Source organism: Terrapene carolina, unplaced genomic scaffold (genome assembly GCF_002925995.2).
Source record: "Terrapene carolina triunguis isolate 2854851 unplaced genomic scaffold, T_m_triunguis-2.0 Scaffold998, whole genome shotgun sequence".
NCBI classification, from domain to species: Eukaryota; Metazoa; Chordata; order Testudines; family Emydidae; genus Terrapene; species Terrapene triunguis.
This window is the reverse complement of record NW_020665349.1, coordinates 2,852,981-2,869,272: the sequence shown is the minus strand read 5'-3', so window position 1 is coordinate 2,869,272 and position 16,292 is coordinate 2,852,981. Positions and strand designations below refer to the sequence as shown.

Genomic DNA, 16,292 nt, shown 5'->3' with positions numbered 1-16,292 from the left:
AACCTTTACTTAGTCTCAAGCACTTACACACGTCCGCAACAAGATTAGTAAAACACCCCCAACCCTTGATAATGACCAAAGCTGAGTGTGGCTCTCGAGTGGCACAGTGGCAGCCCGTCTGCCGGTGGGGAACACAAGATGCATCCAGAGGGAGAGCCCAGTCCCCAAACGAGTCCCCTTATTTATACATTAGTAATAGAATGACATGTCCCTTAAAGAAACCTTGTTAAGTAAGCAGTTTCAAGCAAGAGGTTCCTTCGGATTATTGATTAACCAGGTGTGGGTTTTTCCAGAACTTGCAGCCTTGAGACCTCAGTAGACATTCCTGGGGCATATCCTACTCTTTTAAAATGCATGTATCAGCAACTTCAACACAATTCTTACTGGGAAGGAAGCGGGGTCAAGCTGCCCCTTCCGTGGCACCCCAAAACCCCCTCCCCTCCTGCCTTGGTCAAGCTGAGTTTGCTGAATGGCCAACTTACAGCTTGCTGACTAGGTTGCTTTTTAACAATAAACCATAGTGGTTTTAGGCACTTTACTGGTTTGCCAAAATCTCCCCGTACAGGCGGGGGGAGTGGCAGAGGGTTTCAGTGTGCGGAAGAATCTCTTGTGTCTCACGTCTGTGGCAAGTCTGATCTGGATGACTAGAATCTGCCTCTGATATCACAGCTGGAAAGAACTAGCCAGAAGAGTGACAGAGAGAGGGGTTGATAAGAAGGGTGAAATACTGTATGATGTTGGCTGCTTATAAAACTGTCTAGGAAAAACAGGTGAGTGTGAATAGGACCAAAGTCCACGCCATCAGGCTCCCTTTAACCTCCTCAGCCCCATGTCAACTGCAAGAGGGGGTGCCAATGGGGGGTAGTGCTAAATGTGGAGTGCTTCAACTGAAAGGAAACTCATTCATTTAGGAGGGACAGCTCAGTGGTTTGAGCATAGGCCTGCTAAACCCAGGGTTGTGAGTTCAATCCTTGAGGGGACTATTTAGGGATCTGGGCAAAAATCAGTACTTGGTCCTGCTAGTGAAGATAGGGGGCTGGACTCAATGACCTTCTAGTTTTATGAGATAGGTATATCTCCATATGATTTGAAACATCCATCTTACCGAGTACTCTGTAGTTATCCCCTGCTGAGTGCTTCCGTGCCAACCATGAGTGTTGTGTTTGGGCTTTTTTAGGTCAAATGGCAGAAGGATGACCTGGACAATAATTTGAACTTCTTCTCCATCTCTTCAGATGGGCGGATTGTATCATGGACTTTAGTTAAGGTAAATATTATGTTATGATATTTTCTCCCTTGCTGAATTGAAGCAAATTATTTGTAAAGTTCAAAAGTAATAATAATGTATCAAGTGCACTAATGACCTCAGCCACCTTGTCTCTCTTATTATTATATCTTTTATTGGACCAACTTCTGTTGGGAAGACCCAGACCTGAAGAAGAGCTCTGCGTAGGTTGAAAACTTCTCTCTCGCCAACAGAAGTTGGTCCAAAGAAAGATATTACCTCCCCCACCTTGTCTCTTTCATGTCCTGAGACCAACCCGGCTTCATGAACACTACAAACAACTGTTATAATAATGAGTTAGGCATAAAAAGAAGAGGTTGTTAATGATCATTAACAAATATCTTCATTAACGACTTAGATATTGGTATAGAAAGTACGATTATTAAGTTTGCGGATGATACCAAACTGGGAGGGATTGCAACTGCTTTGGAGGACAGGGTCATAATTCAAAATGATCTGGACAAATTGGAGAAATGGTCTGAGTTAAACAGGATGAAGTTTAACAAAGACAAATGCAAAGTGCTCCACTTAGGAAGAAAAAATCAGTTTCACACATACAGAATGGGAAGAGACTGTCTAGGAAGGAGTACGGCAGAAAGAGATCTAGGGGTTATAGTGGACCACAAGCTAAATATGAGTCAACAGTGTGATGCTGTTGCAAAAAAAGCAAACGTGATTCTGGGATGTATTAACAGGTGTGTTGTGAGCAAGACACGAGAAATCATTCTTCCGCTCTACTCTGCTCTGGTTAAGCCTCAGCTGGAGTATTGTGTCCAGTTCTGGGCACCGCATTTCAAGAAAGATGTGGAGAAATTGGAAAGGGTCCAGAGAAGAGCAACAAGAATGATTAAAGGTCTTGAGAACATGACCTATGAAGGAAGGCTGAAAGAATTGGGTTTGTTTAGTTTGGAAAAGAGAAGACTGAGAGGGGCATGATAGCAGTTTTCAGGTATCTAAAAGGGTGTCATAAGGAGGAGGGAGAAAACTTGTTCACCTTAGCCTCTGAGGATAGAACAAGAAGCAATGGGCTTAAACTGCAGCAAGGGAAGTCTAGGTTGGACATTAGGAAAAAGTTCCTAACTGTGAGGGTGGTTAAACACTGGAATAAATTGCCTAGGGAGGTTGTGGAATCTCCATCTCTGGAGATATTTAAGAGTAGGTTAGATAAATGTCTATCAGGGATGGTCTAGACAGTATTTGGTCCTGCCATGCGGGCAGGGGACTGGACTCGATGACCTCTCGAGGTCCCTTCCAGTCCTAGAATCTATGAATCTATGAATCTATGAATCAACAGTGCAATAGTTCCAATGTGAGCCTTTAAAACTTGTCATTGGGTTTTAGTGTTAAACTACTTGAAGTGAACAGGGTCAGCCCACACCTCTTTGAGCACCAAACCCTTAGTCCTGCATGCAGCATTGGTAAGCAGGCTGTGTGCAGATCAGTGGGCTCTCAAGGGGAGGGGTTGTCTTCCACCAGGTTGCTTTGAAGTTGCCAGAATCCAGTGTGATTCACTGCACAGAACACTCACCATTAATGAGAGAGCTGACTGTAGAATGGACCTCTTTCTATTTTTCCCTCCACTACCGAAAAATTACTCCATTAGGAAATGATTATCTAAAGAGGTCAGATTTGTGAAATCCAGGAAGTGATTGGGAAGGCTTCAACTTGCTCAGCAACACAACTAACTTTTCCTTTTGAGGGTGCAACTTAGGAAAATAGGTTTGGCAGTTTGTCCCAAAACCTCAATACCCCTTCTCTTCTTGTTGGGACAAAATAAAACATGGCTTCTTGCTTGAGGATTTCAGTGTCCTTTATTTCACAATCAACTGGATAACCTTAAGATACATAGAAGCTTAAAGCTCTAGAGCTACATCCTCAGGGAAGCAAAGAAATTTCTTTATAAGGGGTTCTCCTGTTGATGTAGGTAATCCACCACCCTGACAGGTGATAGGTAGATTGACAGAAGAATTCCATTTCAGGGAATTTAGCATCTGCCAGAAAAGTCTGATGCTAATTACCAGCGATGCCGGGGTTTTATAAACCAGTGCCACCTCCTGTTCATGATGCCATTCTCAGTTCTATACTCCTGATTATAGAGAGGTGATTCTGGTTATCAGCCTGCTGTCCGGGCAAGCATTAGACTGGGCCTCCCCCTACTAGGCATGCGACAGCCCAACACTGTCGAACTGGGAAGTCTTCCTCCAAACTATGTCAGTGCTATTTGACAGCCTCCCAAATCCAGTATGGCAACTATGAATATCTGGTAATGCCCTTCGGGCTGACCAATGCCTCGGCCACCTTCCAACATAAATGATATGTTCTGAGACATATTGGACCAGTGCATAATAGTTTACCTAGATGACATATTGGTCCTCTTTGACGATGCAGAACAGCATACCACTCACATCAAAATGGTGCTGGAATGCTTACGGCAGCCTGGCCTTTATGCCGAGCTCAAGAAGTGTGCTTTCAATTAGGCTTCCACAGAGTTCTTTGGCTTTGTCTTATCATAGAATCCTAGAATATCAGGGTTAGAAGGGACCTCAGGAGGTCATCTAGTCCAACCCCCTGCTCAAAGCAGGACCAATTCCCAACTAAATCATCCCAGCCAGGGCTTTTATCCCCAGAAAGGATCCAGATGGACCCACGCAAGCTCCAAGCTGTCCATGATTGGCCGGTTCCCCACTCTGTATGTGACCCGCAACGCTTCCTGAGGTGCACCAATTTTTATTGAGGATTTATACCAATTTTTTCAAAACAAATGGAGCCCCCTCACTGCTCTCCTTTGGAAATATGCCCAATTCTATTGGTCTTCCAATGCCCAGCATGCATTCAATCAGCTGAAACTTCCCTTCACTACTGCACCCTAATTGGCTCACCCAGACATCATGCAAGCCTTCATTGTAGAAGCTGATGTGTCCAGCATGGCGATAGGGGCTGTCCTCTCCAAATGACTTGGTCCTGAACAAGTATTACACCTGTGCACTGAAGCTCACCCCCACAGAGTTAAGCTACGAAATACTGGCTAAGGAACTTCTGGTGATAAAAAAAAACTCAGTTGCAGAATTGTGTCACTGCCTGGAAGGAGCTCACCACCCGGTCCAGGTATTCACTGATCATAAAAATACAGAGTACCTCCATGGGGTGAAGGCCTTAAACCAACGACAGCTTCAGTGTGCCCTGTTTTTCTCACAATTTGATTTTTGTCATCACATATGGCCACAAAACCAAAAACGTCAAGGCTGATGCCCTGTCCCGAAGATATGGTATCAATCCAGGAGCCCCCACCCAGGGACTAACCCTCATTCTCAAATCCCATAACTTTCTCAGCTTAGCTTTTCACCAGGATATACTCATACTGATATGCTCTGCCTCAGGAATTCTGCCTGATGAACAAGTCATTATCAATAAGCAACTGCATGAGTCCCAGGAAAGGATCACATACATGAGGGACCGCATTTATGTTCCCCTGGGACCTGCAAGTATTGCAGTCCTGCAGCTATGCCACGACTTTCCTCTAGGAGGACACTTTTAGGGCTTTAAGACCGAATGATTAATATCCCACCCTTTTTAGTGGTCCCTGGTGTTCCCCATGATACAATCATTCATTGCCTCCTGTGATGTTTGTGCCTTTGCCAACACACCATACTACAAGCCCTGCAGTCTCCTCCAGCCCTTGGACACCCCATCTAAACTCTGTGCAGCTACCTTATTGTAGAATTACCGGAATCCAACAAATTTACAACAGTTTTGACAGTAGAGGGCTACTTTACCAAAATGGCCCACTTCATCCCCTGCACAGGCTTCCTTTCTGCTGCAGAGACAGCCCAGCTATGGATTAGTGATCCCATCTGCCTCCACAGCCTTTCAGAGTGCATCACCTCCCATCAAGGGTGTCAATTCATGGCCCGGTTCTGGTGCAAGGCCTTGTGCCTGCTGGAGGTTTGCACATGTCTTTTCTCCACTTACCATCCCCAGTCAAAGGGCCAACCAAATCCTCAAGCAGTATCTGCGACATTACATCACTCATCGCCAGGATGATTGGTCCTCACGTCTCCCTTACACAGAGTTTGCATAGACACATGGTCTGCATTGTTGTAGGGTCAAAGCTTTTTTACCAACTATGGGTATCACCCCGATTCCACCTGCAATTACCCCCAATTACCCAGCTGTCTCAGCCTAGTACAGAGGATTTTTTCTTCTGCATAGTTAAGTTTCAAAGCTGTGTTAAGTCAATGTTGAGTTGTAAACTTTTGAAAGAACCATCACCTTTTTTTCAGAGTTACGAACAACCTCCATTCCTGAGGTGGTCATTACTCTCAGGTTCTACTGTAAATATTAGTATCATCCTCATCTTACTGATGGAGAAACTGATGTAGACTTTAATGGCTAGATAGATGAAGGCTTTCATTTCCTAAACCTTTTGCTCATACTGAGTGCCTCTCTTTTTTAATTGGGGGGGCTGGGGCGGAACGTGCCCAACCTGAAATACCATCGGCCTGTTTTTGAGAGACACTGAAGTCAACAAAAGCTGCAGGTGATCAGGATTTCTGCAAAAAAAATCAGGCCACTTAATAGGTGCCTAAATGATGTAGTTGTCTCGCCCAAGTTTGAAAATTTTGACCCAAGAAACGAGGGTGTGTATAACCCGGGTGTGTGCACCTGGGTGTCCTGCTGTGATAAGATCCCAATAGAGTCCATGAGTGGTAGAGACTCTCTATCCTGGGGAAGGGAAGCAAAGCTCACAGTAAGTAAAACACAGCTTTAGCAAGCTGCCGGCTGCTGGCATGAAATGACAAGTAATTTCATGTTTCGCTTTTTAAAATTCTTCAAGAAAACGTGCTATTTCCAAGCAATGACAGTCTCTGTATTGTCACCACAAAGACACTTATTAATCTGAAGTCTCCTCTGCCTGCAGAATGAGCTGGTTCATTCAGATGTCATCAAGCTGTCAGTAGAGGGAACAACGATGGAAGGGCCAGAGGGACTGCAGCTGCAAACAATTGGTATGAGCCCAAGTTCTCACCATCCTGATAATTAGTGACACCAAACCTCTAATCACTCATCCATAGAAATTAAAGCAGAGCGCTCTCCCGGTGTGAGGTGATGGGGAGAGAGACTCTTACAGAAAGGTTACTCCTCTTGTCTGTTAGCTGATCTAAGTCTACCGCATGTGAAGGTGTAATTGTAGGGTAGGCACGCCCACTCTAGCTTCAATCTAGCTAGCTCATGAGAACATAAGAGTTGCCACCCTGGGTCAGACCAGTGGTCCATCTTGCCCAGTATCCTGTCTTCTGATGGTGGCCCGTACCAGAGCTTCAGGTGGAGTGTTCAGAACAGGGCATTTTTTGAGTGAGTCTCTCTGTCTTCTACTCCCGGCTTCTGGCAATCAGAAGTTTAGGGTCGCCCTGAGCTTGGGGTTGCGTCCCATCCAACTTGATTAATTGCCGTTGATGGATCTGTCCTCCAGTAACTTAACTAGTTTTTTTTTCAACCCAGATTTGATTTTTAGCCTTCACTACATCCCAAGGCAATGAGTTCCACAGGTTAGCTATGCGTTGTATGAAAAAGTACTTCTTAATGTTTGTATTAAACCTGATGTCCATTAATTTCATCAGGTGACCCCTGATGTTTGTATTGTGGGACAGGGTAAATAACAGTTCTCTAGTCACTTTTTCCACACCATTCTTGATTTTATAGACCTCTATCATATCTCCCTTTCTCTAAGATGAACAGTCCTAATATTTTTGTTCTCTCCTCGTATGAAAGCCATTCCATACTCTTGATCATCTTTGTTGCCCTTCTCTGAACCTTTTCCAATTCCGCTGTATTTGTTTTGAGTTGGGGTGATCAGAACAGGACACAAAGTATTCAGGGTGTGGGTGCACCAGGGATTTATATAGTGGCATTATGATATTTTCTGTTTTATTATCTATCCCTTTCCTAATAGTTCCTCACATTCTATTAGCGTTTTTGACCTATTCTGTGCATTGAGCTAAAGTTTTCAGAGAACTGTCCATGGCAACTCCAAGATCTCTTTCTTGAGTGGTAACATGTAATTTAGAACTCATCATTACATATGTATAGTTGGGATTATTTTTTCCAATGTACATTACTTTGCACTTATTAATATTGAATTTCATCTGCCATTTTGTTGCCCAGACTCCCGTGTCTTGTGAGATCCCTTTGTAGCTCTTTACAATCAAATATGGACTTAATGATCTTGAGTAATTTTTTTATCATCTGCAGATTTTGACACTTCACTGTTCGCTCTCTTTTCCAGATCATTAAAGAATATGTTAAACAGTACAGGACCCAATACAAATCCATTGGAGGGATCCCGCTGTTTACTTCTCTCCATTGTGAAAACTGACCATTTATTCCTACCCTTTGTTTCCTGTCTTTCAGTTACTGATCCATGACAGGACCTTCTCTCTTATCCCATGACTACTTAGAGCTTAAGAGCCTTTGGTGAGGAACCTTGTCAAAGGCTTTCTGAAAATCCAAGTGCACTAGATCTACTGGCTCACCCTTATCCACGTTTGTTGACCCCCTCAAAGGCATGATTTCCCTTTACAAAAGCTGTGTTGACTCTTCCCCAACAAATCGTGTTCATCTGTGTAGCGGGATGGTCACCTGCTCCTGCCCTGAGGGGGTTAAGGCAGCCCAGCAGAGGGCTGTGGCTGGGGCAAGCAGCTCCCAGGCTGACTGGGGAAGCAGGCACAGCTGGGGGCCACGCCCCAAACAGACCTCAGCTACCCTTATAAAAGGGCTGTGAGCCAGAGGCAAAAAGAGAGTCTCCTCTAGCTGTGGAGGGAGATGGGCTTGGCTGCTGGGGAGCGTACCAGGGTACCTGAGGTAGAGCAGGGCTGGGGAAAGGCGAGAGGAGCTGGGGAGCTCCTGCCTGGCAACTCCCCAGGCTGCTGGCCTTGTGCAAGGCCAAATAGGTACTGGGGTTGCAGGGGCAGCCCAAGGGTAGGTGGAGGCAGCAGGACCTAACCCCCCTTGCTTGTGATGAGTGGCTTACACTGCAGTCTGCCCCAGTGAATGGGGGCTAGATGGTGACTGGCAGTAGCCTTATGCTGAGGCCAGGTGGGGATAGTGGGTGGGGGTTTCCCTGGGTGGGGAGACCCAGAAACTGTGGGGGTGCTGCCAGGGGGCAGCTCTCAAGAGAAAGGGGCACCGGGGTCCGTGAGGGACACGGGGCCAGCGAAAGGCGAGACACTGGCCAACAGGGGGCGCTCTGGAGGCTGGAAAGCTAATTCCCTGGACAACCAAGGGGAGGCGCCGTGGCGGTGAGTCTTGCATCTTTACAATCTGATAATTCTCTGGTACTGAAGTTAGGCTCACTAGCCTGTAATTGCCAGGATCACCTCTGGAGCCCTTTTTAAAAATTGGTGTTACATTAGCTATCCTCCAGTCATTTGGTGCAGAGGCTGATTTCAGGGATAGGTTACAAACTATAGTTAGTAGTTCTGCAATTTCATATCTGAGTTCTTTCAGGTTAGCTGCCTGAGTACTTATCCAGGGTCCCAGGCAGGCTTGTGTAGCCCATGCGGAAGCCTGTGACTTCATTGCTCTTGGTACCTGAGCTATCTAGATTAAAGCTAGCATAGGTATGCCTACATGTGCTGCAATCACATCTCCAATTGCAGTCGTTTCTATCTAGGGCCTGGTCCACACTAACCCCCCAATTCGAACTAAGGTACGCAAATTCAGCTACGTTAATAACGTAGCTGAATTCGACATACCTTAGTTCGAACTTACCGTGGTTCAGACGCGGTCCACACGCGGCAGGCAGGCTCCCCGTCGACTCCGCGGTACTCCTCTCGCTGAGCTGGAGTACTGCAGTCGACGGCGAGCACTTCCTGGTTCGACTTATCGCGTCCAGACCAGACGCGATAAGTCGAACCCGGAACTTCGATCCCCAGCCGCCGAACTAGCGGCTGGGTGTAGACCAGCCCTAGATGTAGCTAGTCAAGCTCAACAATGTTACCCATCTCCCTCTCACCTAAGGTTGACCTCAACTAGCTACGAGGTATAAACTACCAGTTCCTTGCCTCCATCACACCGAGAGAACATAACAATGGCCAGACTGGATCAGACCAAAGGTCCATCTAGCCCAGTATTCTGTCTTCTGACAGTGGCCAATGCCAGGTGCCCCCGAGGGAATGAACAGAACAGGTAATCATCAAGTGATCCATCCCCTGTCACCCATTCCCAGCTCCTGGCAAACAGCGGCTAGAGACACCATCCCTGCCCATCCTGGCTAATAGCCATTGATGGACCTATTCCCCATGAATTTATCTAGTTCTTTTTTGAACCCTGTTATAGACATGGCCTTCACAACATCCTCTGACAAGGTGTTCCACAGGTTGTCTGTGCGTTGTGTGAAGAAATACTTCCCTTCGGTTTGTTTTAAACCTGCTGCCTATTACTTTCATTTGGTGACTCCTAGTTCTTGTGTTATGAGAAGGAGTAAATAACTTCCTTATTTACTTTGAAGGAACACAAAATGGACACCGTGTAGAATCAAGAATCTCCACACCAGTCATGATTTTACAGACCTCTCTCATATCCTGCCTTAGTCGTCTCTTTTCCAAGCTGAAAAGTCCCAATCTTATTAATCTCTCCTCATAAGAGCTAAGCCGGGTTAGCTGTCTTGCTGTAAAAACATACCTATTTTTGGCAGAGAAGACAGAGCCTTACAGAGCTTGTAGAAGGAAATTCCCTCTGCATATAAGAATGTTTCAGAGTTAGCAATTTGTAGAGAGTGTAATATATTTGTGAAAGGGAATTACTTTGATACATACTGATGGTGAGTCACAATATAGGATATCCAAGGTAAATCAATGTGTTGTGAAGTTCCATGTTGCTTTTGTATTATTATGTGTTAATGTTACTAGGAAACAGATTTTCAAAGAATGTGCATGGTGGGGTGAGAAATAGCTCTGGGAATGAGGGAGGGAACTGGGACTGGCTGAGTAAGGAGACTGGGAGTGGGGATGTAGGGAGACTGGGAGTGTGGAGGGAGGAAACTTCGCCTTTTGGGGCAATGGGACTGGGATATACACCTAAGGAGTAGAAACTGGGACGAGCAGAGTGAGCAGAATGGACTGGGGTAAGGAGCCAGTGGCGGGGTGGGAGGCAGCGTAGAGAGACAGAACAGGGACTGATTGCATGGGGTGGGGTAGAAAAGTCTGTGCCCCCTAGAGCACACTCCCATTCAGATCCTGGAATGGGACCCTAGATTCCTGACTTGCCGCCTTCTGCTGTTAGCAAATATTTGTGAAACCCAGTGGTAAAGTGTCTCATCCCCTTCTAGGGTTGGGCCACATAGAGGATAACAACCTACTACTGCTATCAGTTACTTTGTTAACTCAAGTGGCAGAGGTCTGTGTGGTGGATCTAAAGGTTCCAACCTTTCTGATATATCATGTAGGTGTCAATATGATGCTTACATGATGGAATTTCATTGGAGGTGAAGGAATTCCAGATTTTTTAAAAAAACCTAGGAACTTACACACAAACTACATTAAAAGAACATTATTAAAGTTGCAAAGTCGAGCACTCAAGAGTTAGGAAATGCCAGAATTAAGGTTGCAGTGCAATTTTGATTCACCCCCCCACCCCCGCACGTGTGTATGAATTATGAATGGAGCCCTACCAACTGTAAGGGTCCTGTTATTGTATTACAATTTAAGATGTTTCCTTTCAATCTAAGACAATGCAACAGCCAGTGTTTAAAATCTCAAGTGAGATTGATTTCCAACATGATGTAGCTTCAGCAGCAGAGCCTGAAAGATCTCAATGAATCCTGAACAGTTACGATTGATAACCTCTTTTTAACAAAGGACACAACATCCTTGGATCCAGAGATGTCAAGGTGGGGCTGGAAAGAGAGGACTTACTCTCTTCCCTTCTTTAAGGTCATCCTGGGGAAGGATCTGTTCTTGAAACAGTGCAGGTCTGGGACATTTCAGTTCTAATACTATGCCCATTGCCATGTTGAGTGCCTTCCAGAGTTAAAAATAAACAAGGAAACTTGTATGAGTCACATGAGGTTTCCTTTCCATTCCTCCCCAAGCAGGAAAAGTCACCTGTATGTGTTTGTTTTTTAAAAAAAGATACATATAATGTATTCATTTAATAAGTTTCTTAGGAAGAAAACAAGTAGGGTGACCAGATGTCCCGATTTTATAGGGACGGTCCCGATTTTTGGGTCTGTTTCTTATATAGGCTCCTATTACCCCCTACCCCCGTCCCGATTTTTCACACTTGCTGTCTGGTCACCCTAAAAACAAGGTCCTGGTGAGTTCTTTATTTGGCCCAGAAAGTCCTGAGGTTTGTGGTTCTAAATTCCTTCAGAAATGTAATTCCACAGCCTTGAACCAGATTCTAGAAAAGAAACCTTGCCTCCAACACACACCACTTTTACCTATGAGTTAGATGGTTCTATTGTTCTGGATTGGAGCTGTCAAGGGCAGCAGAAGTTCCACAAGTAAACAGGTCATTTACTGATTACACCATGTAGAGTCTTGAAATAAGAACTGAGATTTGGCAAATTTGATGAGATGTTCTGTGGGAATATAGTGGAGTGCAGGGAGAGTACATCTTTGATATACTGTGCTGCTGAGGAGGGGAGAGGCTGCCATCTAATGCTGCTGGAACATAGGCTGGAGCACCCATGGAAAAAAATTAGCAGGTGCTTAGCACCCACCAGCAGCCAAGCTCCTCTCCCGCACACCACTCCCGCCCGCCGGCAGCCCCTGCTGATCAACTCCTCCCCCTCCCTCCCAGCGCCTCCTGCATGCAGCAGAACAGCTTTTCCGCAGCGTGCAGGAAGCGCTGGGAGGGAGGGAAGAGAGTGGGGCCGGGGCGCATTTGGGGGAAGGGGAAGAAAGAGGTGGGGAAGAGGTAGGGTGGGGGTGGGAAGAGGTGGACTGGGGTTTGGGGGAAGGGGTGGAGTTGGGATGGGGCCTAGGGTTGAGCACCCCCAGGGAAAATTAGAGGTGCCTGTGTGCTGGAATACCTGGAAGCATCTTTGAAATTGTATAGGGAGGAGAAGGCTCAGTTTGGTCTAGAGAAATCTTAGAGAAGATGTGGGAAGCATTTTCAGGAAGAGGTCTGACCTACACTTACTGTGTGAGAGGCTCACTAAAAGGATTTGAATTGTTTGGCTGGAGTTTGACCCCAAAGAAAGAGAGAGAGAATGAGTCCTAGATACTGACTGTAGAAATATGCTGGAGTAAACTTTGGCTCCAATACCGTAAATGCACATCTTCGAAACTGTTGCCTTTGTAGTTCATCTAGCAGGTATTTCTGATTAAGATTTCGTGTCTGCCCTTCCTCCTGTTCAGTTGGAGTGTTTGAAGAGAGGTCTCTCTGTGTTCAGTGGTATGTGATTGATGGTGTACAGGTAGTATGGTTACATTCTGTGCAGAATAATGCCCTCTCGGGGGGAGCTGTGGGGTACTCAGCACTTTAGAACGTGAGGCTATTTTTTCGGTGTCTGTATAAGAGCCTAACATTAGGCACCTGTTGTTGTTTTTTGACTCAGCTGGTGACTTACACAGTGTGCTGCTGCTCTGCAGCCCTGAAGACCATGAGTTCAAATCCTTTCACCAATTGACTTCTGTGACCAGTTTGCAAGGCAGTATGATAGAGTGACTAGTGCACTGGACAGGGACTCAGGAGACTTGGGTTCTGCCATTGACCTGCTGTGTGACTTTGGCCAACTCACTTCCCCTCTGTGTGCCTGTTTCTCCTCCCACCTTTTGGCTAGTCAGATTGCAAACGCCATCTCTCACTATGTAGTTATACAGCACCCCCAGCAGTGGGCCCCCAAATTCAACTGGGGGGGCTCCAGGTAATCGTGAAATATGAAAAATTATTTTTTCAAAACCTTCATTGATGGAATTTGTGCAATAACCAAGAAACCTATGCTTGGTATCATGGCCTTCTTTCTGACTGACAGCTTTCTCTCTCTCTCTCTCTCTCTCAAATAGGTTGTGGTACTTCCTTTGATTTTCACAAGAAGATAGATTATTTATTTCTCGTTGGCACTGAAGAAGGGAAAATCTACAAGGTAAAAACCATTTCAGGGAAACCTGTTTTACTTCTCATCACTGCTGTTTATGTTATAGGGTTGTCGTCTTAGTCATTTCCCCAGAATATGTAATAAAATGCAACTTCAGTCCTTCAATCTGATCTCTGTGGGTGGACGCCGATGCCCATGGGAAGCTCTGGTGGATCTCTGGAATATGCCTGAGCAGAGCCAATTGCAACTGGGGTCTAAAAGAACCTATATAGAATAGAATCTTGTATAAAGTTTCTTGTACAAACTGCGTCCCAGACTACAGAATGCAGGTGCAGAACTAAATAAGATTGGAGAGAGAGAAATGAAGAGGGATACAGCCTCTGAGCCCCTGCCCTCATGACTATGAAATGGCAGGGCTAATTTAATCTGTTTTTGTTTTTTTTTAAATCATAGGAGTTTCTAGCCCTCTCTTTTGTAGAGAGTCTTGAAAATGCAAACAGTATCCAGTCATAGTTGGAAAGGGAGGTCTGTTCCCTGTCCCCCACCATTACATGCAGAGTTCCCCCAGTCTGGTTTTTGGGGTCTATTAAAATTATAGCCACAGAGCCTTCAGTTTGGGTGAGGACCTTTAGCCTGTATGTGGCTGGTGAGGCAGAGCTGCCCAGAACACTGCTATGGCCGCCGCAAACTCCTTCACAGGCCACTGCCTTCAGCAAACTCCTCTGCTGAGCTGGAGGATATTCTGATGTGACTCTCCCTCACTCCCCTGTTGAAGTTGCTCCACTCTGAGCCTGCCTTCTGGAGCAGACCCCTCACACGAATTGGGCAGGTCCATGGATTGCTCTAGGGCTTAGACCAGAGATAAGGGCCTGGATACCGAGAGTGGGGCAACAGTGCGCATGCTCAGAGGCAGAAACTTGGGACCCTAGGGAACTCTTGCTGCAAAAATTTAGGTGCTGAGTGAGGTTAGGCAGCAGCTGAGTGGGGGGCTTGTGGGTGTCAGTGGAGCCTAAAACTTGGACTTCGGCACCTAGGTACCTTTGTGGGTCTGGGCCCTCATGTTTCCCCATTGTAAAACGAGGACATTGATCTCAGCCTCATTGGGAGGATGGGGTGATTAAGGCCTTGATCTAGCAAAGCACTTGAAACCTGTGCTTTCATGCTATGCTGCATTTGGGGAGGGAGTCTTCAAAGTCTGTACAATGCTAATCTCTGCCAGAGCACGTACACAGCCTTTGGGCAGATGGGGACATAGCAGCCCACGACCTCCAGCTTATCTGGGCGGTTAGTTCTTGCAAAACTCTCAGAAATGTTGGCAAGTGTCCAGAGGTCGTCATTCCCTTTGCCACCATAGTGTTCATTAGAAAAAAGGGTCTAACTTCAAATATTCAAGAACGAAGAATCAAGGGTAAACTCCTCTCTGGATGGACATGCCTATAGACTATTTGTTAAGCTGTTTTAAAAAGTGAGTTTGTGAAAGCTTTTATTTTTCCAAGGGGTTAAAACTTCCTAACAAGCAGCAGGATAATATGTTCATTTTTTAGCTGCAGAACAATTACAGTGAATTTCAGAAAATAGTGTGGCTAATAGCATTTCCAATGCCAAGAAATCATTGTCTTAATTACACACTGGTCTGTCTACTGCCCTTTTACATAGAGGACAAACTGTTTCTGCATTAATATGAACATATTATGGAAAACAGCCTCTTTGCATATTACCCACTGTTTTCTGAATTGTTCAGTTCTGTGTATTGAAAGAAAAGTTGCAGTTACACAGGCCCTGCAAGTTCAGAGCAAGTATTTTAAAGTGACATTAATTATGAGATCGAGTCTTGATAGAATTAGCGCTCAGCCAATGTGTGTGTCAAGAGAAACTGCAGTGATATAGTTAGAATAAATTGGAGAAAGAGAGAGATCTAGCCGAAGTCTTTGCTTGGGTTTTACTTAGTCCTTTCAGAAAGAGTTTGCCTGAGAAAGGACTAAAAAAAGCTAACGTAGCACCTCAGGATCTGGCTCATAATAAATAACAGCAAACAACTCTGAACCCTTTTTGATTTTTTCCAGTGGTTTCTAATGAGATCTGAATTTTCTCAGTCCTAATCTGCCTGAGGCTGTCAAGATGGTTGCTGCCTATTTGATTTGTACTGTTTGTTCCCCATTATAAGCCCCCTTTGAAAAAAACCTGTTTCTTATACTACCTTGATACATAGCGTTTCTGTAAGTAAATTAAAGAAACCCACCAGGATTCTGAAGACACCCATAACTGTCCACTTGTGTAGGGAGAAATGGAAGAGTTCTGAGTTCTGTGTTTAGTGCAAGCTGCAATGCTGCTAGCTAACATTACAAACAAGTGCTGTAGCCTCTATGAATTCTTTTTCCTTCTCCGTATTCTATAGCAATGTCTTGTAACCCTATAGCCAGCTGTCTTACAACAATATTCCTGTGCTGGTGTTGATAGATTCTTTGTTTTACCATCACAACTTAATACTTCTACTAACTTCCCGAGAACACCTCTATCATCAGCTAAATAGGAGAAAAACATACTAAGCAAATCTGGAACAGCATTCTGGAAGATGAAACAGATTCCGCACAGTCTCAGTTTGGGTCTAATCATCCTCTTCCTCGTCTTCAAAACTTTCACGCTGACAGTCAGACTTCACCTTTTTCAGGAGTGTTTGATTCTGAAATGTGTAATAAGCAGCCTCAGTGAATAAGAGAGTGAGGGGAAATACTTGCCGACTTCTTTCAGTTCCGGACAGCTTAGAAGTTCTTTGTAACTTCAGTAGGTATCAAGTTCAGACAGAAATCTGATTTGTTTTTCCAATTGGAAATAAGGCACACATTTTTAACAGTGAGGTTGATTTACAATGAGAACAAAAATCCACGGAAGAGATGTTTTAGAGCAGTGGTTCCCAAACTTTAACAACCTGTGAACCCCTTTCACTAAAATGTCAAGTCTCATGAAACC

The 16,292-nt window shown here is 45.1% G+C and overlaps 1 protein-coding gene across 1 annotated transcript in view; it reads left to right on the top strand.

Moving 5' to 3' along the window:
* Positions 1 to 16,292, top strand: part of DNAI1 (dynein axonemal intermediate chain 1) — a 265,393-nt gene that overhangs the window by 104,190 nt on the left and 144,911 nt on the right. Inside the window, exons 14-16 of the mRNA XM_029913866.1 lie at positions 1,178 to 1,267; positions 6,204 to 6,291; positions 13,294 to 13,373. Coding sequence (XP_029769726.1) covers positions 1,178 to 1,267; positions 6,204 to 6,291; positions 13,294 to 13,373 — 258 coding nt within the window. The remainder of the gene's footprint in view (positions 1 to 1,177; positions 1,268 to 6,203; positions 6,292 to 13,293; positions 13,374 to 16,292) is intronic.